The 27942-nt window shown below is 30.5% G+C and overlaps 1 protein-coding gene across 6 annotated transcripts in view; it reads right to left on the reverse strand.

The window, feature by feature from the left end:
• LOC106460655 (prominin-like protein) overlaps positions 1-27942 on the reverse strand; it is a 110015-nt gene that overhangs the window by 35417 nt on the left and 46656 nt on the right. For 5 of the 6 annotated variants that reach the window (XM_022387584.1, XM_022387595.1, XM_022387579.1 and 2 more), the window contains exons 2-16: positions 24138-24473; positions 21903-21964; positions 20107-20315; positions 19246-19366; positions 18528-18594; positions 17370-17450; positions 14312-14523; positions 12782-12856; positions 12448-12511; positions 11788-11935; positions 10250-10402; positions 9454-9586; positions 4952-5025; positions 4318-4441; positions 4003-4155 (exon numbers count right to left, since the gene is read on the reverse strand). In XM_022387584.1, coding sequence (XP_022243292.1) covers positions 4003-4155; positions 4318-4441; positions 4952-5025; positions 9454-9586; positions 10250-10402; positions 11788-11935; positions 12448-12511; positions 12782-12856; positions 14312-14523; positions 17370-17450; positions 18528-18594; positions 19246-19366; positions 20107-20294 — 1593 coding nt within the window. In that variant the 5' untranslated portion in view covers positions 20295-20315; positions 21903-21964; positions 24138-24473. Of the gene's footprint in view, positions 1-4002; positions 4156-4317; positions 4442-4951; positions 5026-9453; positions 9587-10249; positions 10403-11787; positions 11936-12447; positions 12512-12781; positions 12857-14311; positions 14524-17369; positions 17451-18527; positions 18595-19245; positions 19367-20106; positions 20316-21902; positions 21965-24137; positions 24474-26875; positions 27072-27942 lie in introns of those variants that run through there. The other variant, XM_013920382.2, reaches the window with a different exon arrangement.

Raw genomic sequence — 27942 nt, forward strand, 5'->3', positions numbered from 1 at the left:
CCAGACACCTCCATGGTCAACCACCCCTGCAGCTTGGAACTAGCAAGTGGTAAGGACTTCCATACTCCATTGGCAGAAAGTGGGGAGAGTCTGGAGGAACAGCTACACCCGAGATAGTGCAATGGGTGATCATGAAACCCTAGTTTCAAAATCAGACCATACCGACTGATTCAATCAAGGCATAACAGATATGGGCAGCTATCCTCTTCTGCTTTACCCATGCCATTCATGGGTGGTACGGTCCAGTATGGGCTTAGTTATGAAGCAAATATCACAAGCTTATTGACCATCCAGTGATCATATGAAACACCCCATCTAAATGGTGAGCATGTAAAGCCATGGAAGCTAAAGTGCAAGTCAACATGGCTTGACAGTACAGATTTCAAATTAAAGAATACCTTGTCAGGCACAACTTGCCACAGAGTAGGATCCAAAAGATAAAATTCAATTCAAAGCAAGGGCCCCTGAAAGAAAAGAAAGCATTAATAAAGACTTACCTAGTGTCATAGCCGCACAGAGGTCTAAAGTATAGCCACAGGTGGTAGGCGATACTCTACTCCAAGAAAGCGGAAACTGCGACGTGATGTAAGTAATGGGAGATGAACGTCTGAAATGTAGTCCACATGCTGGACTGCAGAATCTCCTCCAAAGGTCAAGGAAGATGAAAAGCAAGGGAAAAGGTGAGGTGTTGGGTTTTATGAGAGGTAACACAGAACAAATCACATTGGGAAGGAAACAAGGAGGAATAAGCCAACAGGATTAAACAATGAACATAATTGGTAAGGGTAAAGGGAAAAAGATCCTGAGAAGGTTGCCATGGGATAAAGAGATGAGAATGGGCAGAGAAGTCTATCGGGATCAGGACAAGAGTAGAGATGAGAAATAGAGGCAAGGGAAGTGGGCAAAAAGGAGGAGTTACCCTCATGAGCTACCAAGGTCTTGAGAAGGAAGAAACGATCTGGATAAAGTAGAAGATAGGTTTGGTGGTACAGTGTGTGAGTGACATTGATAGCAAACAGATCTGACTAATGCAGGCCGCAGGCCAAGAGGAGAAGGAAATATGCCTTAAGGGATAGGTGAAACAAAGAGCATGAGGAAATGGGCTCAAATAGAGTTAAAGTAAGGGAATGGAGTATCACGTTATTGTACTATTCCAGAAGTACGGATGCCTAGGTGGCCAACAGATCCGGAAAAAAATGGATCAAAATGGCAAGGTCAGGGGAAAGAAAGACCTTGCGGTAAGGAAAAAATGAAAAGCATGGGATAGAGCTACCCAATAACCCAATATCAAGAAGACTGAAGACCCTTTATCAAAATGCCACATAACAAACTCTGAGATACCAACAACTGTAGGACGAGAAGCTTGGATACCCCAAGTCAGCGCCCAGGTGCAAAAAACTTTCCATTTCCACTGATATGATACACAGCCATGGATGAAGGATGAACGGAATGAACTAAATGAGATGCCACCTGATGTGAGAAACCAGATCTCCTCACCTGGGACTGGACAAAAGCCAGATGTGAAGATGAAGGACTTGAAGTGCAGGATGCAGAATAGGTGATTGGAGTTCATGAAGAAAGTTGGGGAATAGAGGAAATGCAGGATGCAGAATGGGTGATTGGAGTTCATGAAGAAAGTTGGGGAATAGAGGAAAAGGGATGGGAGGAAACAACTGTAGCTGGAGTAATCAAGGAAACCACAGTCGAGCAAGCCAGTAAGGAGCAATCAGAAGGGCTTTGTACAAAGTGGTATGGATGAGGGAGGCACTACCCAATGAAGTAATCGGATAAGAGGATAAACATAAAGAAACTTGTTCAACCAATCCTGGATGAAGGCACCTATAGCCAAAGTCTGAGGAACCAGGGACCAAAACAAAGTTAACTGGTGATTGAGGGTGATGGCAAATGCATCATTAAGAAGAATATCCCACCGATCATGGGTTGACATGACATGGGTCTCAAGTTTGGGAAGGCATGGTGAACTTCGTGGGGGTGGACGATCAAAATCCTCATCAAACTGGTCAGGAGACAGAGGTTGTCTCGTATAATGCTCAATCTCCCTGTGAATAAAGGTCGATAAATCTCCCAAAGGGTCACCCACACGTGTGACCTGAAGTACGGCATCAGACGAATGAGATGTACCCAAGTGGTAATGTTAACTTAAGAATTCATGCTTGATACCAAACAAACAAGCGAAAAATTATGAGGCAAAACATGGGTAAATCAAACTAAATAAAGTGGAAAAAATTCTTGAAATAAAGTTAATTAAATTAAGTTAAACCACTTCAAGACGTAATGAGCAAAAAAGAAAGACATCTGAACTCAAGCACTGCCAAGCGAGAAGTGATTTTTCAGCAGTGGCACATTGGTGGAGAGATGACACGTGATGATTTGCATGAGAAACATGTTGGAATTTTTTATTCCAATAGGAGGGGGGGAAGGCTTGTAGCATGAGTTATAAAAAAAGTTTGCATATAGAGGGCAGAACAAAATGGGAAAAGATAATCTTGTGAGAAGAGGGAAGTACCATATATGAAATTTTGTTTTCTGTAGTTTCTCTTTCTAGTACACTGCTGGGGAACTGCAAGGAGTTAAAGCCTCTTCTTTCCCCAAACATGGTATCAGAAAAACTTTTACAATTTGATTTCTTTCTCAAGCAGCTTATAGCTTAGGTCTGGCTTAAAAAAAGGTGAACAAGTTAGTACCAAATAATAGCCAATTTATCCATATCTTTCTAAGTCAAACATTATACCTCCCAAATCCTTAAACTAATTAATTCAGACTTCAAACAAAACTTAAAAGAAGAAACTGATAAAAAAACTGCATTTTGTATTGCCATTAGATTTTATCTCATTTGCTTCTTTAGTTTGACTGAAGATCAGTTTTTCACACTGCAAAAATGATGCCAGCCAACAGCCGTTAAATATAGTATTAGAAGGTTCTAGGTTATATATAAATGTATGCATACACACACACACACACACACACACACACATATATATATACATGTTGGCATTAATTATTATATTTAAATTTTTCTAAAATTTGTTTTAAAAACATTTTCAAGCCTTTTTAACTTTACATTACTTTTGAGTTATTTGTTCTTAACACCCTTTTATAAATCTTTCTTCAATGTTCACAGGTTTTCCAGTAACACACAACAGCATCTTAATTCAGATATTGTGTGCCACATGTCACTGCCAACGAGGTCTTTGCTCAATACCAGAGCTCATCAGGTTGAATGGGAATGTAACATGCACACATACTCAGTCAAAACACTATTTATGTCAGTCAATTACAATACTTGATTATTATTTTATAAAAACACAGTATGCTAGTAAAGCAAGATCTATTGATCATTAGGTAGTGTGAAATTACATCACAATAATACAAATAATTCTTTTACAAGTCTTTCTTTATTGGTCCTAAACTATAGGTTTTCCAGCAAAAACTATGTAATAGTATCTCAACTGCACACCTTACTTACAAGTTCAACCTTTTACTTTACACTTTGTTAATTTAAGGATTTGTGATACACGTGTGTTATTAAAACATGGCTCACTACACCAAGCTATACCTTTAAACTTGCTACCTTGTTATTAAATTCTTCATAAAGGAAAATTATTCTAATATTAATAAAGCTAGATGTATAAATTGTCTTAAAAATGTAAAATCCATTATGTTATTGTTATTTTTTTTTCCACTAAACTGATTCTATTGCTTTTGCAACTACATAATCCATGATTAGGCTTAGAATAATGCCTTTCAATGTAGAAAGTAGACAGAAAGCTGCTCCTTCTCATCACAGAGTAGACAGTGAAAATTACACACAAGACAAAATAATGTTCCTAAATCATTACAAAATAGATAATAATAAATTTTAAAGACAAGGATTGTTCCTCACTCACTACAAAAATGATAATAAAGGTTATATATGCTTCAAACATTATAAAGCCATTATAAACTATATTGTTTACTTTAAGAAAAAATATTGCTTCTTACCATTACAAAGTAGACAGTGAAATTTATGCTTGAAACAGGTGTGTCTCTTAATTGCTTTAGAAGCTCCTTTCCTTCCATTGTAAGTAGTGTAACATTTGGGTTGACATTCAGCTGGTTTAGGAACTCTGATAACTTTTCATCCACCTTGTAACGCTAGAAATAATCGACATACGCAATTTTTAAGCTATAACATCAGTGTTCCAAGGTAATATCAGTGCATCAAATACTTCAATGTTAGAGTATTATGAATATTTGTAATTTTTTTTTTCAAGATCATTTTAATGTAGTTTTAAAAATCTAAACAAATATACAAACCTCTTGATAATTAGTGAGCTTTGATAGGTTGAACACACTAACTACTACATTTGGGCCAATGTGAAGTTGTGATCGTTTTTCAAGTTCTAATGTTTGATAGAGGCTCTTATTGTTGTGACACTGCCTGAAAGATAAAAACAAATAAACTGAAGAAAGAAGAAAAATACAAAAGTTAGAATTATACTTTGTCATTGATGCACTTTAGCCATAACACAAGATGAATAAAACAACTAAACTTTTAGCTGAAATCAACTAAAACCACATGACAAATGCATCAAAAATTGATATATGTTAAAAAGTAATGATCTTTACTCAATTTCTCATTAAATTATACTGACCAGTTCTAAGAAACTAAAGATAAGGACACCATATTACATCATTTTAGTCCTAATGACTAACACTCTTTACAGGCTAAAACCTAAAAGGTAGTAATACTGCAATTTGAAATTAGGACTATTTATTAATTATGAGAAAAAAAAGCTAATTCATCAATTATTATATATTTTGCAAAAATTTAGAGAAATTACAGCAATTCAAACTTATTTATCTTATTTTACAAAGATGTCAAAGTCCTCAATATGCAATATTTATAACACAGTTAACCAAATTTGCATGTTTAAGATTATCATATTACCTGAGGATTTCAGTTATTTGAAAGTCTTCTCCAATCATCTTGATTAAACGATGTTTCTGAACCAACAAAATGGCCTAATAAATATAATCAAAATATATACAATAAAATAAATAATCTTTAGAAAAATAGTTTCTATGAAATTTTTAAACTTTTTTTTTTCAAATATGTGCAATAAATAGATCTTCAATAACTAGCTTCATTCCATTTCTGTTTGGAATCACTTAAAATCCAACTGGATTTTCTCTTCGTTTTTCTCTTTACTAATTGGTAGAACAAAGATAAACCATCTGATGAACCTGTTTCTAATTCTAAGTTTCTTATACTTTACACATTATATAAGCTACACTAACATAACATAGGCAGTTCATTTAATTATTATATGTGATGTATGTTTTTTGTTCCAAAACATGACATTAATATCTTGACGACCTAATACTAGTTTCAGAAAATTCCACTCCTCATCAGTAACCCTGAACACAAGTTAACCAAGGAGAGATAAATTGGACCTATATCATAGTGAAAAGTATCAAACATATTGTTGGTGTAAACAAGCTTTGTATAGGCTTTTCTCATAGTGACTACAAAGCACTTTCACACCAACAGTATGTTTGACTATGACAACATAACGTAATTCAGTGATTCATTGTTATCAGGGTTAGTAAACTATACAATCATGAAATATAATTATTATTTTTTTATTATTATTAGATACTAGTTAGAAACTAATCCCTACTCACTAACTAGTAACTAATTAATTAATTATTAGCCTTAGGTGACCATATAGTCTACTAACCATTACAATGATTGATATATGTTTAAAAAAAAATCTGGATTACACCTACCTTAGAAGTTTTTCTGAACAATGTTTCAAGCTGCTGGTGCAGTTCTTCATCAAGACTAATCTGTTAAGCTGTTTACATGGAATAATGATCAAATATGGGCATACCCAACTTAACCAATCTGAACTAATGAAGAATCATGCTAGCACCTTGAAACATTATCCATAAAATTATTAAGACAGATGTACTCCATAGAAGTCTCCAAGTAAAATTGATATCCAATTATCACAGCCTTATCATAATCATATGTACAAGTTGGTGGGGTGATTAACTTTCTCAACACAGACTCGCCCAATCTGACCGACCACATGACCTCTTTGTACTTATCTAAAGTCTTTATAGATTTAATACTTCTAACTTTCAATATAGTGTGTATATCTCACAAAATTTGGCAGTCTTTCGCATACAAAAAAAAAATCATATTTTAGTGAAGTATTTTTAATAAACTAAAATAAAGATTTGTTTATGAATATGTTGATTATTTGTTTTGAATAGTCCATGTGCAAACTATTTTTCATGTTAAAATTAAAAATAATTTTCTTTATCTAAAAAACCTCAAATTTCATTTGTGTAATTCCAAAAAACTCCTAAATACATTTCATACTGTTTTTTTCAGTAAGACTATATTTTATCTGTTATTTTCTCTACCATATTTCTATATGGAATCGGTCAATTTAACCAACCTCACAACCACCAAAAAAAAAAAAATTAAATAAATCTAAATTACCCTTTTTTTCTTTTGGGAATGAAATTGTAACATGAAATCACATTCATCTATCCTATGTAGCTTTAAGTCCATAAGAGTATACATCTATTTATAATTATATTTTATTGTTTTATTGCCTGTCTAACTACTATTCATGCCATTATAAGTTGTAAATCACTCTGGGAACGTCCAGCTCACATTACACTATTGAATTATATTACCCATGAGATACTCATGTGCATGCCTCTTGAAACATTTTACTATATTACTATTATTATTTAATCTTAACTAACCTATAAATATCCATATTTTTACATTTTAATTACTTTTAATAATAATAAATAAAGTATAAACATGAAAAACAAGAAATAAAATACTTAACCAATCTTCTTTTTTCTTGCTGTACAGTTACAAAGAGAGTTAACTCTACTTTTTTTATACTAATAGTAGTAATGCACGAAATAATTTTTATTTAATTAAATAATGCACCAAAGATCATAGACTAATAATGTGCAAAAAGTAGACAATTTTTACTAGCTCTCAAAATTTTTCTGGCTTTCTAACTATGCGACAAGAACCATTACAAATTCATCCAAGCTAGTTGCTAACATTCCCACAGGAACAAATCTTGTACTCTGAATGAACTTGACAACATTCTGTTCAGGACACAACGTTATACAATATGTCATTTGACAGATGAGGACCTTGACTTTCTATTGGTTATAGATTATATATAATTAAATATAAGAAAGAACTATTAACAAATCCTGAAATAGAGGATGTGACAGGTGGGTGTGGCAGGAGGGGGCCGATTTTCTATTTGATAGCTCTGTAACCAAACAAAATTGAAAGCTTTAAAAATTATGGTTTGTGTGAACAATGATGATTTTATAGGGAGTAATTTACATTTGATTTAATACTTTTTGAAGGGGTGGTGGATAAAATAGAGAATAGAATATACCTAGAGAAAATGTGTCATGTGTGTCACACTAGGGGAAATTCAGGTTTTTTTTAAATATTGCCTTATAGAATTAAGAACTTAAAACTTGTATACTATCAAAATGTGGATTATTAGCCAAAATTTTATGCTATACTAATCGATATAACATAAACTGAAAGTAGTTTAATACAATTTTGAATGTAAGACACTAAATCTTTGTGTCATGCACAGTAAAGGATAATCATGGCAATAGAGTTAAAATGACTTTTACAGTGTTTCATTCAAGATTTACACAGCTTTATAATCAATGTATGTCAATAAACTTGCCATCAAATCATAGTTAATAAATCCAATTTTAATATTACATAAGTTTTATTTCTTAATTTCAAAAGGAAATATTTAAATAAATTCTCATTCTTCACTTCTTTGTATCACATGACACTTTTTGCTCGAACCGTCCATTTACACATTCTTTCTGTCTCTATTTGAGCTTCTGAGTCAGTTGAGGTTAAGGTTAGATTAGCTCGTGAGTAATCAAATTCGATAGCATAATGTGAGTCCCAGTAGTTAGATATGGATTCAAAGTATAAGTATCTATTTAAGTATAAATAGATGTATATTTTAGGAGTTTATATCTACTTAGGATAAACAAATATAGTTCCATGCTACAACTTGAAGTCACTATAGAAAGAAAAAAGGGGTAATTTAGATTGATTTTAATCTTTTTGGTGGTTACAAGGTCAGTCAAATTGACCAACCTTGTATGGAATTAAGATAGAGAAAATAACAGATAAAATATAAAGATTTACTAAAAACAAACATTTGAAATTGATTTAGGAGGTTTTAGATATTACGCAAATAAAATTTGAGATTTTTGAGATGAAGAAAAGTATTTTTAATCTTAACATGAAAATAACTTTGCACTTGGACTATAAAAAAAAGACTCGAATTATTCATGGACATATCTTTTTTTCAGTTTATTAAAAATACCTCACTAAAAAAATCTGATTTTTTGTATGTTAAAGATGTTTACTGAGAGTCTGCCAAATTATGTGAAGATACTCATACTATATTGAAGGTTAGTAATATCAAAAGTATAAAGTGGTCATGTGATCGGTCATTTCGACCTAGCACATGTAGAGAGAGTTAATAAAGTTTTACACTGAAGATACTTCTGTGAAATAACTAAGTCAATCTGACTCGGGCTCTGACAAGTCAGAGTGCAAAGTGATATTCATATGAAAAATAAAAATACTTCTTTGATGATGACGAACCCACTTTTAGAAAATAAAGTTTGGAGACAGCTATAATGGATAATGAAAAAAAAATTATTATAAGTAATAAATGTTCAATATTTCAACAAGCTTTTGTCCATTGTACAGCTTACTAATTGCATTTTTGAAACCTCTACAACACCCTACCTGCATATCTAGTTTTCAGTATTGTATTGTACCTGATAACTCCAACACCAAATTCATATTACCATATTGAATAGTGTTTTGTAAAAGGGCACTCTTTGATCTCTAACCCATTCATGTAATGTTCATTGTGGATTTACCACAAACAACTGTTGGTTTATAGTCAGCTATTTTCTTTCGAATTCATATTTAAATTACTGACCCCTGGAAATTGCATTTTCTTTCCTCTAGACTCCAAGGTAAATGTAAAGAAAAACTGTAAAACTGTTTTAGAGAACTAAGTGTACCTTTTAGTTGTTCTATTTCAATGTACTTTTAATTTAAATGTCCATTAGTGTATTACCATGTCATTCACATTTTCATGTTGGAGATATACTAACATGTTCCTTGGTGCACCTATGCATAAACTCAACTTATAATAATATAGTACATAAAAGATAAATCTAGGTATCCTGTTACTTGAAAGAAAAAACAATGCAAGTTAAATAAAAAAATTTTCATTTCATAAAGTTATGACATCTTGTGCTGTTTTGACACCAGAAAATATAACAAATTAATTTTTTTATGTTTTAAGGCCTCACAGCTAGAGTGACACTCACCTCTTTCACTTGTGGGTCAGAAGTATTTTTGATAACATCACATATTGTACGTTGGGTTGTTCCTCCCACTAAAAACAGTGCTGTGGTGGTTAACAGTAGAAAAAAGGACAGCAAAAATACCACAATGACTCCCCTATTAGAACATATAAGATGTTTACAATTTAAATAGTCAGTCTTATCAAACTATGTAGAAATATTATACATATTTTATATCAGTGTATATAAAAAGAAAAATCTGTGAATATAGTATAACTTAATAACCATCAAAGTACTTCAAAGAAAATTGGTAAAAAACATATTAGAAAAACACCTCAGTAGTAACATCTTTTTAAACTATTGTATCTTCATCAACAATATTTTCTCAGTTAAATGATGTACTGTCAAAGACAAAAACTGAATTATAACAGTTTGCAGGAACTTTACAAGAATGAAAATAGTGAGAAAACCATGAAGCTTTAATTTGCAGAATGATTAAACCTTCTTTCCAACATTTAAGTCAATTATATAAAATAAACTTTTGTAAATGTCAATTCAAATTCCACTCTATTTAAATTAATATTACATATACATGCAAAAATTAATTTTTTAAATTATTCAATGTCAATAAAAATGAAACACCAACCTGAGCAAAAGCTGACAAGATATATAGATATTTATTGACATAATGTTAATTCACATCAAAGTAATTAATTTGGGGAAGCATGAGTCACAAATTTATGAACTGACTTAGTATAAAGTTTTTCCTTAAACCATGAAATTTGGTGTCCATAAATGTATATATGTTCACAGTACTTACATTATCAGAAGTCTGGCTCCTACTCCTTTGTTGCAACTGCTGTCACCATAGATATTTCCTGGTCTTGAACCACATGATCCACAAACAAGTCCAAAAGTGAAGCATAAAACAATGGCCAACATTCCACAGCAAAGAGCCATACTGCCATATCGTCTTAGGACAAGAAGTACACCATCAAAATTATATTAAACAATTTTAAAAGATTTGTAATAACTAATGAGCTATTTCATTTGTAGTTGTATTAAATTATGTCTTTACATGCCCAATTTTTACACTTTTAAGTTTGCAATTTAAATTACATTGTTACTCTTTACGTACAATACAACAAAAAATATATATAAATTTCAATTGCTTAATATTATAATAATAATATTATATGAGGTTATTTTTTAAAGTCTCCAGTAAACAGATTAAGCTGAGTGAGTGTTTTATTCACAGTGAGCAAGTTTCAGCACTTAAGTTTTGAATTATGTATCCAATATACACGAAGCAAAAAGTCCTGTACATTTTATCTCTGGTATGTTGAAATGTTGGTGTTGTAATTCAAAATTCTGTACGTGGAGATGTGTCTAATTAACTATTGCTTTACACTACCCTAACATAGTAAAAACTACACACATTAACAGTCAGGGAAGTATAATATCTTCTGTATGGATAATTTCATGCCACTACTTGATTTTACTCATGCCCATTATTCTGGAATAATCATTAGAAACACAAAATTTTAATTTCTTTTTTTGTACTTTATTGTGGTAGGCTTTGATGAAATGTTAGTCATATCTTAAAGTCAGAAAAGGCAATTAGATAGTCAAGTTTACAAAAAATCCTTAACATCTTTAGGTCACACATATAAAGTCATGTCAAAATATGCTACGAGATCCTTAATATATTTCTTCCGAATTTTCTACTTCACAAAAAATTATTATTAACACAAATCTAAGCTGTTAAGCTGCTCAACTGGGAAGGTCAAGAGTCTATAAGAGTGGAGGTAAACTATAAAAGCTGATGTTGAAATACTATTATCAATCATACAAATTTGATTAATTCGAATTGTATTATATTATAGCAAAATCACTGAAGAAATGTTTTTCCAAAAACTAGTTTAACAAGTATGAAGGTCAATAGGAAAGGAACTTACAAGAAGTGTATAATTTTGATGTTGAAAAGCTCAAACATTACCTAACAGAAACATAGAGTATATTTCCAGTGTGGTGTGAAAGCTAGTAATTCAGTGAACAAGCATGCCTGCACACCCCCTAGATGGAGTAATTTTCAATACAGTGTGGAAAGATAAATACTGAAGTGATTGAAATGTCAATATACATCTCATCTCTACTTACAGTAATTTTCAATACAATGTGGAAAGCTAGTAATTCAGTGAACAAGCATGCCTGCACACTCCCTAGATGGAGTAATTTTCAATACAGTGTGCAAAGATAAATACTGAAGTGATTGAAATGTCAATATACATCTCATCTCTACTTACAGTAATTTTCAATACAATGTGGAAAGCTAGATACTGAAATCATCAAATGTACCTGTACACAGAATATTTTTCAATGTATGGCTGAAAACCAGACACAACCTCCTTAGCTTGTCTCAGTTCAGGAACATGCAACATCTGACTAGTATTATCAGCAGCAGCACCAAGTTCTATGCCAAAGTTCCTTATTTTCTGTTTGATTTCTATACAATTCACAACATACAACAGTAAGTTTTGTATTCATGTTTAAGAAACTAATTAAATATCTCACTCTAATATAAAAAAAGCACCTTTCATAAAAATTATAAAATAATTTGAGTTAATATTGCCATTTAAGCAACTGAAACATTTCAACATGAAAACATAAAAATATCAGTTCCCTGTAAAGATGAAATATCACATACATATTATTTATATTAACAGTAAAGCTACATACAAATATTAAAAAAACAGCCAATCTTTATTATTTATTACAAAATCAAAACGTTTTTGAATAAAAGGTTGGTGAAATATTATATAATGAGTTCACACTTTACAGATAATGTAGCTTTTTTAAAATCACCATAAATTTCAAAATTGATATGTTTCTTTTAATTATACAATGCATGAATGAGCTTGATTTTCTTGTAAACAGTAGCAACAAGTATTTTATTATTTTAAAACTATTCTAAAGATGATTTGAATATAACAGATTACTCAACAGCTGGCTTCTTACCTGGAATAGCATTACTAACAGCATCTTGGATAGTATAACTTAACCTGTCAAATGTGTCTTTACCCTGTAAAAGTCAAATTTTAAAAGATAAAGATCTGAGATGCTGAGTATTTCAGATAAGACATCATAAAATTCAATTACTAAATTAAAGTAAAAGCTCAGTAGGATTTTGTTGATTATTTAATTTTAGCTTCTTTTGTAGAATTAGAACAATCTCTTTCACCCATAACATACTCTCATTTTCGGCTTTACAGTTTACTTTTAAAATAAACTTTTAATCAATTTTCTGATTAAAATTATTTTGTGTGCAATAATTTAACCACAAAACAATTACCTTTCTCACTTCACTTTCAATATCTTCATTAAGTAGATCTGATAACTTTTGCATAATGTCTGTCAGGTTTGGAAGCTAAAAACAAAATTATTAATCAGAATGTACATTGTGCTCTCAACAACATTAGGACGGGTTAAAAACTTTTAATTTTTGACACTTATTGTAAATTTCTGACTAGTTAATAAATTCATTTCAATTATTAGGGGCAATTATACCAAATACTTTGTCCTCTTTATGAATCTAACCCACTTTTCTAAACCCTGTTATTTACCAATATATTAAAGATTCATATCTAGTTTTTAAAAACTAATATTTAAACTACATTCCCATGTAATCCAAGCAAAATATCAATTTTCCAAAACCAAATACTTCCTAACTTAATCTAGTTCACATCATAACAGCTGTTTTTCATGCAATTTTATAACATAAATGGCATCTTAATTACTACTGTATCTGTTGTACCCTAGCCTGCCTGATGAGCCCTAGTATTTGGTGAATGGCCTCACTGGTACTGAGAATAGCAGATACAGTGTGACTGGCATATTGTTAAACATTCAGCTTTGCTTTCACTCTAAAGATTATAGAATACCAACAACAACTTCCTCTGTCCACATATTTTTATTATCACAATACGGTTTGGTTTGTTTGTTTATAGCAAAGCTGCAAAGGATATCTGCCTCTAACTTTGAACTGATCAAATGGAAGGCAACCAGCTGGCAGCACCCACCACCATCTCTTAGACTAACCTTTTACCAATGAATAGTGGGATTTACTATCACATTATAATGCTCCCACAGCTGAAAGGGTGAGTATGTTTGGCACTGGGTTTTGATCCCACAACCTGCAGTTGCAAGTAGAACTCTTTAACTACTAGGCCATGACAAAACAATCAAAACATGCAAGAAAACCTGTATTTATGAAAACTGCATAATAACACTTCTCAGACTCCAGGTGTACTAAACTAGAAACTACGAAAAAATATAATTAAATATTAAAACATTCAAACAATTTATGGAAAAATTTTAAAAAGACTGCTATAAAATCATAATTTACAGACCAAATAGGTAATTTCTTTAACAAGTTTTTCACATAAAAATGTTAAAGAGTATTAGCAATAATTTCTTGAAACTTAAAAGTACAAAAAAGTTTTTTTAATAATAATAACTTTGATTCTGGAAATTTCTATATTCTGTATTTGAGCTTTAAAACAAATCCTAACCTTAATACTCTGCCAAATTAATTGGCAATTTACAAAATATTAAACATTAAATAAATAAATAAGTACACTTTGTTACATCATTTACAATTTTACAAAACCTGGTTCAGTATTAAAGAAACTGTAGATAAATAAAAATCAGAGAAACATCTAATCTGATTTATAAAAATCAAAATAATAGCTATTCATGATAACTGTTTCTGTACTAAAGCTTAAAATGGTCTTCCCATCAGTATAGGCATGATTCTTTCAGATTAACAAATCATTACAATTGTGACCACATTATTTTATAATCAACAATAACAATCACTTACTTCTGAAAAATTTGGCTCAACAACAAGATGGGAGAGATCATATAGTTTGAGAATTTCCTGGCAAGCCTCAAGCTCAGAGTTACATTCATTCAACAAACCCATCAGGTCTTTTCTTACTCCTGCCAAGCCAAGCTGAAGTTGGTTCCCATCTTGTTGTAGTTTCTTTGTGTTTTCCATTGCTTCATTGATATCATTTCGTAACTGCCCGAGCCCTAGCAGTGTTCAAAGTATCAGAAACTTAAAATCAAATAGCAAACCATGAAACATAGTTATTTAAATATGTATCTACATTTATACTAATTGTCATTTTTATCAACTAGTAAACTTGTCACTATATATTCTGACTTCTTCTGCAAAGTAGAAGTCTAGTGATGTCATGATGTGGCAAAACTAACAATTAGGAACAACATCTTTATGTTATGTAGAATTATATACAGACTTTTCTCTACATTAAATTACTTTTCTTTTATTTGGAAGCTTTTAGCCTTTTTTACCAGATAATTCATCGGACAACAATACACTAGGCAATACAAATGCATTTATTGTGGAACACTGTTTTAAAATAGGTATCTAGGCAACAAATATCCTGAAATAAGTACCCTATACTAACATCACTGCTTCCATTAAAAGACATCGCTAATACATTCGATCTCACAACTGCTAATGAACTGTTCTTCCAAGTTCGTGAAGCCCTAAAATTATCTATGTCTCCTTCTGATACTTTGGCAAAGTTTACCACTGCCATTTATCAGAATGAGACTCAAAACAAGTAAATAACTTAATTTTAGTTCACATCATACAATAACTGTCAAAACTTGGATTATTAAAACACCAAAAGCATATGCTCCTCATTTTACCTAGATGAAGAATTTATACATCTTGCAAAAATAATAGAGAAGAAAACATCAAACAGAGAAAAATCAAAGAAACTATTGCCATCCAAACACAAGATAGTGGAACACCAGTGGTTATGAATCAAAACAACAGTCAACAACTACTCACTATTGCATGGACATAAAATATATTATTTGTCGTGGTTTTGATGTATTCCTTGAAGCATGATTTTTTTTTTCTTCTATATAATACCTAAAATTTCACATTCCTTATGTTTATTATATTGAAGTAATCAATTTATCTTCTATATTCATTACAATTTCTACATGGTTAATAACTTTAATACCATATGTCAGTTATTGTTACATTTGTTGCCTAGATACCTATTTTAAAGCAGTGTTCCACAATAAAGGAATTTGGATTGCTCAGTACATTTTTGCCAGATGAAGGCTCCTGTAAGAGAGCCGAAAGCTAGCAAATAAAAGAAGGGTATTTTAATGTAGAGAAAAGTGTGTGTATAATTCTACATATAATTTACCTATATTATGAACCTTAAAGAACAATTTTTGTGTTAATTAGGTTTGTAAGGACCAAATATGTAATTGTTTTGAAATAAAAACAGCATTTGACACCTGATACACTTAATATAAACTACTGGATTTTAATCAGTGACATAACTAACTAATAACAAAATGCTTGGCAATAGTAGTTAATTTTTGGGTTTGACTTATTTTTTCATCCACGCCATTCTCAATTATATTTTCTGAACTTTCAATATTTATTAAATATACTCTTATCACTTAAACTTCATTATATTAATCTTTGTTTTTAAATAATAAATGACTCTTAAGTAGATCCATGGCAAACTACAACCTATGTTAATTTAATTGAACTACATGATAATACAAAAAAACACCATAATAGTAAAGCAGCTTAAATACTTTTGAGGATAATGTTTTATATATATAGTAGACTCATTTTCACTAAATGTTTCCATATGAAATTGAAAGGATTTAACACTAAGAATGGAAAATTTTATTTAGTTAGAATATCATAACAATGGGCAGTTCAGACATTATGAGATGTTCTAACAGTTTCTTGTTCACTTACATAAAAATGAAAAAGAATTTGTGTTGAAAAGCTTTTTAAAAGCACTTAACAATTTATACTCGTATTCTACTCCCGAGTAAGTGGTTGTAGAAAATTTAAAACCATCAAAACACATAATCCTACACTGCTTCATACTGCATGTTTTTTTCAATTTGTTTGTGCATGAACTCCTCCTCCCAGAGTTTTGGAACTAGCAGGACCAAACTTGGAAGGAAGACTTGGAGTGTCTGGGGGTTACCCGGATATGATGGAGCCTAGGAGCAGGTTTTCAGGGTCACTGAACCCAAATTTGGCATCCGTTTACGTGTTCCTGGCCCGTCTTAGGGTCTTTGGGATGATATGTTTTAAACTGTGTTGATATGCACATTCACAAGTTAGCAGTACCAAGCATGAAATATATGCTCAGGTAACATGGGCAAGTGTCCTAACAGATCTTGTTTTCAGGTACACAGAAGTAATTGTGGATAATGAAAAAGCTTCATCAATATAATGGTGCCTCTGTGGCAATCAGGGGACCTTTGAACCCCACAACAGAGTATGGTTATTTTACATTAGTAATTACAAAGGGGGAAACTTTAAAGATAAAATTTGCTGCAAAGTAAACTGTCAGTGAGAGGATGTGAGAACATATAAGTGGGCACATTTACATATCCAAAGATAGCAGAGGTATTTTCTCACAAAAAATATTGGATTAAAGATCAAATTTCACTTAACAGTCTGTACTTTCTTGCTTTTTTAAGATAAAATCAAATAGAAAAAAGAATATTTTCAGAAATGAAATCTTACTTTGGAATCATTCTTATTGATCAAGTATGCAAAATCAAAGTAGGTAGCAAACACACTGATAATCCTAATATTATAGTATTTAACAAATGGGTGTTGAAAATAACTAAGAAACAAATCCTTAAGCCAGAAAATTCCAAGTTTGTACCACATCATCAATATTTCAAAACACAAAAAAAAGCCTTGTTTGAACTTGTTATTGTTCTACAGAACATCTATAACGATGTTTTATTATGTATTATAAATAGTTTCTCAAACTAACTCTAGGTAAAAATTGACAAAAATGTACACCTAAAGAACAATGCACTTATTAATGTTAACTATATCTTACGAGACACAATCTCTGTTAAATTGTCAACTGCTACTGCCTGTGACACTTCACCAAGTCTGATCTTCACAATATCTCCACTTCCTGTTTAAGAAAATCAAGAAACAAAATCAAAAAAAGAAATTACACTTCAAAAATTAAAAAAAAAATTTAAATTGGTTCAGACATATATATATCTTTGTGTATGTGTGTGTGTGTATACATATGAATGTACATATGTATGTCTTTAATCTATTAACTATAGTAATTATATCCAATCCTACAATTACACAGGCTATAACATTTTTGTATGTTTCTACACTAAAAATTAATAAGGAAAAATAATTAAAATACTGTTGAAATATTTCAAGTCCTAAAAAATTTAAAAGCAGTTCATGCGATTCTTTTCTTATTTTTTTCAGTGATCTTATGCACAAATCTGGCAATGATATTATAAAATCCTTTGTAGAATTAGAAACACACATGCACCTAATGATAAATTTTGTTGTTGTTGTTTTTTTATTATTTTGATTTCATTATATTCCTAGGTCACAAAGACAGAGAATTTTTAATTTGTTTCAAAATATTCCTCTTCTCTTTGTATAGTGGGCAGCATTGTTAGGCTTCACAGTAAATCATTTTTAGAAACAAAAAAGAAATAAAGCATGAACAATTCTTAATCCATTCCAGTTCTATAGCTGTATTGGTTTATTATTATTATCTTTAATTTGTTGCTTTAAAAATTAGTTTCATCCAATCAAGTGAGAAAAAGTAAACATTACCACGTGCACCTCTAGATTTGAAATGGTCAAAGAAAAACATTCACCAGTATGTGGATAAAACTAATACAAGAAAAGAAATGCAAAGAACAGGCATGCCAATGAGAAAAAAAAATCTAGGCTATCAAAAAAATCTGAGCAAAAAAAAAATTAAATAAAGATAAAAAACACCAACATAATTTCAGCTTAAGTCCAAATTTTCTGATAAACCCAACTTGTCTAAATGCAGGAAACCATTCTTTATGCTGAGCATTTTCTACTCTAGCTCAGTATCAGTTTTAAAGTTCTTGAGTTTTATTGCTTATAGATTTTTTGTGTAAAAGTTATTTCTCCCAACTAGTAATTATTATTTTTCTTTAAGTAAGATCACATCTTATAAACAAAAAGAAAATGTTATACTTACTATCTAAACTTTCTTCTAATTTTTCTTGTAACTGTTTAAAGTTGTTTTTTAGCAGATTATTGACTTCCTGAAAATACACATTTAAATCCAGCATTACATTAAAGAATGCAAACCATATTACTATGAATCAATACTATTTCAATATATAAAACATCTACAAAATACAAGTTTTATTAGGAATTGTTTTAAAAAACACATACAAAATATTTAAAATGAGAATATACTTATAAACATTCATGAAAAGTAGGTAATCACAACATGTCATTACTTAAAAGGTTATAGTTGTAAAATAATCAAAAGTTATGCAATACTTTCATGTACACTTATTGCAATAACAAATGTTTGCTCTGTGTGTGTGTATATAATATATATATATATATATATATATATACACACACGCACTGATGTTATACATGCGAGTAATTCAAATCAAACCGACTCCTATAATAGCAAAGTAATGTTTTCTCTTGCAAAATATTTAGATTTAAGTTTATATAGCTGTATAACATTTAAACCCTTATGATTAAAATCAATATCATTTTAAACGATATACAGCTCATGATAATCAGTAAGTTACAGAACTTAGTGAATTGTGAAGTCACAAGTAGAAAAACAATTACAGTAAGATATAAAATGTCTAAGCACTAAAATGTTTCTTTCCTATTTACAATAATTTTCATAATTAGCTGAAAATCAAGATTCAGCAAGTAAAACTTACAGATTTTGTATTATTAAAATATAACTGGACATCATCTATACTCCATTTCAAATTATCTGGTAAGGCTTGAACTCCTTGTTCAATGTATTCATTGGTAACAAAGGCACACACTAAACCAAACCTGAAACAAAGTAAGTAACAATACTTAGCATCTAGTTGAATGTGTGCAAAACATTATATACACACACAAACACCTTAATATGTTACATTCCCATCAAAAGATCATCTTCAGAAGTTTAATTAGAAAATACTCAACAAAGGTACTGAAGAGACATACAAAATATTAATTTTGCATTAAAACTTTTGTACAGAACAAACACCTTTAGAAAATAATGAGAAATATTATATGCTTCTAAAAATCTGTTGATAATTAATTCAATCAAATATTTATGTCTTTGATATAAAGTACTCTGCACTATGAATCATGCACATTAGTTCACATTAGTTTTTCTTAGCAAATTTTATGTTATTTATATACTTTATAAACAAATTCTGGTTGTAATTTGTATCTTAAAAACAAGTTCATATGTTTAAAGAGTATGTTTTGTGTAATTTGAATTTGCAGAACAATACTAATCCCAAAATACTGTTGATTGATTAGAAAATATAGCCACACACTAATGTTACTACTGGTTAGAGAGAGAGCATAACAACATATCAAAGATTCTTATTATTTGAATAAGTACAGCCACACATATTACAGATATTATATATATAAACACACACACTGATAAAGTTAACCATTGTATTTCTAACAAGTAAATTAGTTAATTTAAATTAGATCTTAAGCAGCTTAATATGAAAAAATCCAAGAAAAGATATAGGATGAAAAGTATTAGATTAGAAAGAATAATTACTTACATCATTACAACAACAATACTAAACATAACAATCCCACAAGATATTCTACGACAGGAATCTCTCTTCTTCTCCATTACTTCCACTCTGCTTCCCCCACAACGTCCAGCACACCGACAACAACAAAAGAAGAAACCACCAACAGGGATAACGATAGCCAAAAGCAGGCCAATTAGTCCCACCAATAACATTCCCAAGAAATGAGATAAAACCTGAAATATATAAATATCAGTTATTTGTAGTTTTAAAATGATATGTTTTACTAAATTTTGTTCAAAAGTCTAAGTATATATCTCTAATTTGAATTACATCAACTCTATAATATGCAGAACAAAATACATTTCTAATACAATAAACTAAGTAGCCTATTTTCCTTCGAGACAAACACATAATTGTTATATATAAAAGTCAACAGATTCATCTTTATATTACAATTAATCACACTATTGAGAGACTGCATCTCACATACAAAGTATCATGTTACTGTTAAACTACAACTCACCACACACAATCACATAAACATATGTGAACTTCACTCTATGAACATACCACTCATAAGGTATAGGTATTATCTATTTACAAAATTCTTTAATTCTAGAGCTATCAAAGAGAAATTAATCTCACAGCACATATGTTTGTAACTATATCTCAAAGTCTTTGTATTTTTGTATGTGTCAAAAGGGAATTATGTTTTAATAAAGACCACATGTAACATAACCAAAATACAATCTTAGCATTCAATAAGTTTTTTAATTATCACAATGAAGTTTTCTAAAATACCCTAATATTTATTTATATGATCTATTATATAATACCTATGCTCAGGATTAACTGCACTTTATAAGAATGGCAATCCATGTTCAAGTTGCCTTTTGATAATGGTCAATATGATGTCCATAATTAAACACCACTTTCCAAAACCAAAATTTCCAATGTAACAAGCTTTTGAATAAAGAAAGCAAGGACAACCTTGGACAACACATCGTACAAAGTTTTCTGTGAATCTTCCATTACACACTAGAGCTGAATTAGAGAACTAGACATGTATGCATTGAGTGGGATTGCTATGATACCAGTTTATTCAGCCATCTTTCTAACAACAACAAGCATTGATTTCAAGTTTCAATTAGAAGCTTGTGAACCTTCAATAACTTAAATCTTTATTTATTACTTTAATAACAGTACCAAAAGACATGTTCAACATCATCACAATGGCCATTTGGGAAAGAGAGTTTTCTTTCATAACCATACTCTTTACTTTATGGATGAAGATACTGCACTGGATTGACTTGGGTTTTGGTTATGTTTTGCTGCCTAATTGTTTCTGTGGGAAAAATTAAGTGCTTCCCTCTTCCAAATGGCAAGATATTTGACTCTAAGTCATTTTACAGTTTTATTATATGCAAATCCTTCCTCGAATAAGGCTGTGATGTATTTTTCCAACTATAAATCTACCTATGGCTGCACTTCACTATCAAATAGCTGATAATTTGCTGTGGACCAAATACATAGCCACTAAACAAGTCAACCAACACAAGCAGCTCACAATGCTGCACTAACATATATAAATTGTTGTTATGAAGTTTGATTAACCCTTTTGTTTCTTAAAATTAAACACTTTACTAATTTATTATATTAAATATCCTAAGCTGAAATTATATAAATAAGAACTCTAACTACATCACCATAAACTGACATTAGTTGAATGTGAAGAATAACCACACATACACAGCTTAAAACTCAAACTTTTAACATAAATATAGAGAAAAGTATAGAAATATTTGAAGTTAGGTACTTACTACACCTCTATGTTCATCCAGTACACCAAGAGGATCATCCACAAGTTCTTCAGTTAGTATCTCTAGAAAATTAACAAGTTAAGCAAAATTAGCATTTTATGTTTTTGATGGGTTTCATCATAATGAATGGATAACTGTACTTTATTATATCATTACAGCAGAGAGTTTATTCAAGAAAAGAAAAACCGAAGATTCAGTGATCCAGAAGAGGCAATCATCTAGTTGTCATGGAGATATGCACATTTGTTTTCTTTTTGTTGTTGTTGTTATTGTGTTTGTAATAAAGATTGTTTTCACTGGCTTTAAAATTTTTTCAACCTGTTTATTTCTCATGCAAATGAATCATGTTTTCAGATTCAAATAACTCTTCAAATTTCCTGTTTAACCCTGTTGGTAGTGTTCCCACCACCTGGTGTGTGAGAGGTCTGGGACTCAAATGCAAGGCAAAAAAATATATATATCATGAAAAAAAATGAAAATGTCACACTTCCAACACATACACAAGACTAATCAAATATTTGAAAAGAAGACACACACAGAAACACAAAAACAACAATTATTTTAGAAAAAATTACTTATTGTATCTCAATAATATAAAATGAAATAATGTTATCAAACATTTACAGTTAGAACTTTTATTTTAAAATTGACAAACTTGGAATATTTTAGTATTTTTATCCTATTAATCAAACAAAATTTATATATATATATATATATATATATTATTCATACATTTATTATTATTAGACATGTTTTCCTGTACATTTAAAAATGAATTTGAAAACATTATAAACAAAGTTGTGTTTAACACATCATAAAACATTTCCTTTTTGCACTTTTTTTATAGTACACTACCAGCAATCCTAACACTTTCCAAAGTGTAATATCACTCATGCTTAATTATTACAAATTTTAAAAGTAGAAGATCTAGTAATTTAAAATTTAAGTTTTACATTGCTAGTAGAAAACCAAATACCCAAGCTTTTAAGCAATATCTTAAGCAACTAAATTTCACACTTTCAAAGATATCTGATAGCAGTGTTCCCCAAAGTGTTGTGTGTTCACTAGTATGTTACAAGTGAGATAGTGATGTGCTACAAACAAAATCCACTTTTCTATAGCCGTTTTAAAGAATAAACAGTTACAATAAAATGTGTTAGAATAATAATCTCAATATTATGGTCAAGCGAAAACACACTCACAAACCATTTTTATTTATCACTCTCAGCCCTTCAGGTGTTTGTGGCTTTATTTTCACTTTTCTATAAATGCCACATTTTCCTTTCCTTAGTAATTCTAGCTCTGCCTCCAAGAAACAATTTTGAGAAACACTGTGTTATAGTAACCAAATTTCTAAGCATTATACAATTTCCCCAGCAAGCTCTAACATGAAAATTAAAAACCAAGATTCTGTGCAGCACCAAATATTGCATTACAATAGCAAACAAAGGAATACAAATATTAGCCATTTAGAGATCATGCATTTTGTATTTCCATGAAGCAGAAAAAAAAAGTGGGACATTTTACAAAAATACCAAAACTTTATATATAATTTATCTATTGTATATTTTATTGAGGAACAATAATACAAACTATATACCATTGGATTCAGTGTGAAAAACCTCTATCAAAGCACATGGCACAAGGGAATAGAAATAGCAAATGTACCATGTACATCTTTATTGTAGGCAAGGGTTTAAATTTAAATTTATAAATTAATCTTTATTATATATATATATATATATATATAAACATATTTTTTAATATAAAACTAACTAAAATATTTAGTCTTTTTTTTTGTAATCATCATAATGAATGCTATGGTAAAAGCTTGTGTACTTAAGAATATAAATAAAGATATGATACTCTATAACCAGAGCACTTTTGAAAGGTACAACTTTCTTCTTCAATTTGTTCCTGAATAAGAAAGTACACCTTTTGAAATCACTTGGGTTATAGGGTATTGTATCTTTGCATTAAATTACCAACTTGTTTTTCTAACATCATGTAAGAATATACATTTGTATTTCTAATCTACACACAGTACCCAAATTAATCTAAAAAATACTTGTCCACACAGTTATACTGAAATGAAACATGTTTACATCTTTGCAAGCAAGAAATTCTTCAACATTCTTAGGTGTTTCTATTTCTTTAACTTCAATTTCTATAAACTGTTTAGCTATATAATACTTATAGTCTTTCTATTTTATATAATTATTTCAAAAGTTTTACCTGGTGGTAGGCCAGGAGATTGAATTAACTGCAGAAAAATGATGTAACTGTGTAAAGGTGTTCCATTCCTTTTGGGTCAAAGTCACTGGATACTCTGTATTTATTCAAAAGAGGAGCACGACTAAACAAGACTTTTGCAGTTGAGTTCTGATCTTCAGGGAGGAAATCTTTGCTATTTGCCAACACAGAGTCATGCCATATTAGCATTAAGTATGAAGCAGGTACCAGCCACAAGGCCATGATTTACTACTGAGAATGTTGCTGTATATCAGTCAATAAGCCCACAGTTTGTAAAACTGGCATTCAGTCCTAAATTTCACACATGGCCAACTTCATCTAGAAATAAAATACTGAGCTTAGCACATCATACAATACTGAAAAGAAAAACAAAACATACTGAGACAGACAGACAGACAACAAGAAACCTAGAATACTTGCTTTAACTTACACACACTAGTGTATAGATGTAAAAAAAACTTACCTTGCCAAAACCACTCAATTTGCATTTTAAATACTCATTGACCAATAGCCTTGCTACCTACCCATGTAATAAAGTTACATGATACTTTCAATTCATGTTATTTATACATTTATCTAAACTTTTGAAATAATTCTGTTAAAAGAACAAAAAAACAACAAGATGTATTTTCCTACAGAAGACTCCTTAACTGAAAATCCCTTCATTTAAAAAAAATCTGTATATCTAAACTAGGTTTTAAAGACTTTGATGAAACTAAAAGAATTTATTAAAAAACATGGTTTTATAAACCAGGATTTCCACTTGATTGCTAACAATGATTAGAATCTGATCACTTCTGTAGTAAAATACTTAAAACTAGTAGATCTACTAAATTATGTTACAATTGTAAAATAACAGGCTACTCCATAAATATGTATCTAGTCAACATTACAATGTAATTATCATTCTAATTACACTGAGCTAGACAAAAAGATATTTATTTCACTAAAGGTTAACTTTTAAGGATACATTACAGCCTATAAATGTCCATTCAATATTATCACATAATTATAAGTTTAGTCTATAATGCAAATAACATAAGGTTACAGCACTTATCCTTCAAATATTTATCAAGCTTTTCCTTAAACTTCCTTAAATTAAATGTACCATGCATATCTGAATGCAACCTATTCCAAAGACTAACCCCACTGTTAGAAAAATACAGCTGTCTTAGCTGATGATGACTCCTACACTGCTAAAAATTTATACTTGTGTCCCCTGGTCTCACCATTAAATATACAAAGATGAAGCATCAACACTATCACTTACCTTAACAATCTTAAACACCTCAATCAAATTCTCTGTAACTGTTTTTTTTTCAAGAGATAACAAGTTTAGAGATCTTAACCTATCATTGCAAGACAACTCTCCCATCCCAGGTATCATCCTAGTAGCCATCCTCTAAATCCTTTCCAACAATTCAATGTCCTTTCTAAGATAAAGAGCCAAAGACTTAAACACAGTACTCCAAATGTGACCTAACCAATGGTCCATAGTGTCAAATTATAACCTCTGTAGACTTGTATTCAATATTTCTAAAGATACAACCTAAAACCTATTTGTATTTGTCCTACCACTAGCAACAGTACATCACTCTGATGGTTTGAGAGACTGATCAGCCAGAACACAAAAACTGTTTTCTTCATTAATTTAATCATATCTGAAAAAAATACCAATTTACATCCATATTATGAATATACTAAGTTTTTCTGGTAAGCCCTTGTATCTTTATATTTATACCTTTGTATGTCAATGTATATACTTGGTATAAACCATTCTATAACTTAAACACAGCTTGTGTATCTAACTCAAAATGTAACTTGAACTTGACTGTTATTTTATAAGTTTTACTATGTAATAATATCATTACCTCAAAGTTCTTCAAAATTTTTCTTGGAATTTCTAAGTCATCAATCAACATATTTTGAGATCAGACAGTACATTCATAAAAACATCAGAGCATTATATATATATATATATATATATATATCACCTAATTCCAACAATAAATAGTTAAGTTTACTAAAATATTGCAAGTAGGGAGAATGTTTGACCCTTCACATATGACCACTTTCAGAAGTCATTGAGTAAATAATTTATCCTATGAAACACACACACACAGGTTGATAATTTCATTAAAAATTTAATATCAGTTACGCATTATAAACATGACAAAAAACATTATACTAGTGGGAAAACACACACACTGACTAACATCTAATAAACACCAGTACAGTCCACAAATAATAAACTCAAGGACTGAAGAAACCAAGTGCATCAACTAACAAACACCAGTACAGTTTACAAATAATAAACACAAGGACTGAAGAAAGAGGATATGATACCTAACATATGCCAGTACAGTCAACAAATAATAAACAAAGGAACTAATAAGAATAAATTATAGCACCTAACTTTTACCAGTGCATGTAATTTTGATTTAAACGAAGTGTTTATAACTGTGTCTCTTGATATGGTCTTTGAGATGAAACAAGTTAACGATTAGTTTTAATTACTTCTTAAGTGATGAAGACTTGTATCCACATACAAGTTCCTCAGAAAATGTCAGTTTGACACGTTTCAATCTGCATGAATTAAACTTATATTAAGAATCTAACATAAAGCTTTTGGACTTCTCTGTGTTTATATCAAATGAAGCCCGAAAATCAATGAACAGATACAGTTAAAAACTTTTGGAAGTAATACTAAGCATACATACCTATCTTTTTTACTCCCGAGATATGTACACTATTTTTAAAAAAGAAAAAATAAACTACTGAGTTTAAAAACAATATTCTTCACGTTTAGTTCGTGTAACTCAAACTTTCATGTATAATTTGGATACAATACACGAACAACTGCTATAATGGAACTGAAATTAAAATCCACACACGCTTATGCACAATACATGCTGCAGCGGTTCCTAAGAAAACCGGAAGTACAAACCACATGCATGCCTTACTTGCTTACGTCAATTATCTCCCCTTCCTCCTTTATACTTCCACACAGTTAAAGAATACACGCTATAAAATCCTGTGTTGTAGTATATAGGGTTGAACCGACCTGAAATTTACATATGTCGTCACTCTCGACTAATAATTATTAGATTGAAAAACGCAGTATCTTTTTACCTTTACCTAACCACTTTATCATAATACTGATATGCAGGTCTTTACCAAGCTTGTAAGCAGCCGATTTAGTATATCTATAATTATTATTATTTTACAATGTAAAACACACAAGACCGTGTATGTTAGCTAAATTAACATAAAAAGATAAAAATATTTTGGAACAACATATTAGAATAAAGACACTGAAACTAGTTTAGACACTTTCATGTGTTATTATTAGTCCCACTACTAGTGGCAGCACTACTAGTGTCCTAGACATTGTATTAATATTTGTTCTAAGCGCGTGGTTTATTTTCGACATTATTTTGTAAACCTGAAAACACTGTCAATTTCAGGTCACAAAGCTGTAGACTGTAGAATAACATCAAAATGAATATGAAAACAAAAAACATCCAGTAAAAAAATATTTGATAAGAAATATCAAACCTGACGAGCAATTGCTGGAAACGTCGCTGTTAAGTAAAATAAGTGATTTTCTTTCCTGGCTCCCTTTTTTTTTCCTTTGTTTTTTTTTCTTCTTTTTTAATACTTCCTTTTAGGCCAGAACAGAGGGGGGGGACAGTTGGCATGGGCCTACAATTTTGAGGGGGCCTACTTCCGAATACAGAATAAACATGAATGTACTATTCTATTTACTGCTTCTTATTACAGTACT

This window comes from Limulus polyphemus, unplaced genomic scaffold, assembly GCF_000517525.1.
Source record: "Limulus polyphemus unplaced genomic scaffold, Limulus_polyphemus-2.1.2 Scaffold34, whole genome shotgun sequence".
NCBI lineage: Eukaryota > Metazoa > Arthropoda > Merostomata > Xiphosura > Limulidae > Limulus > Limulus polyphemus.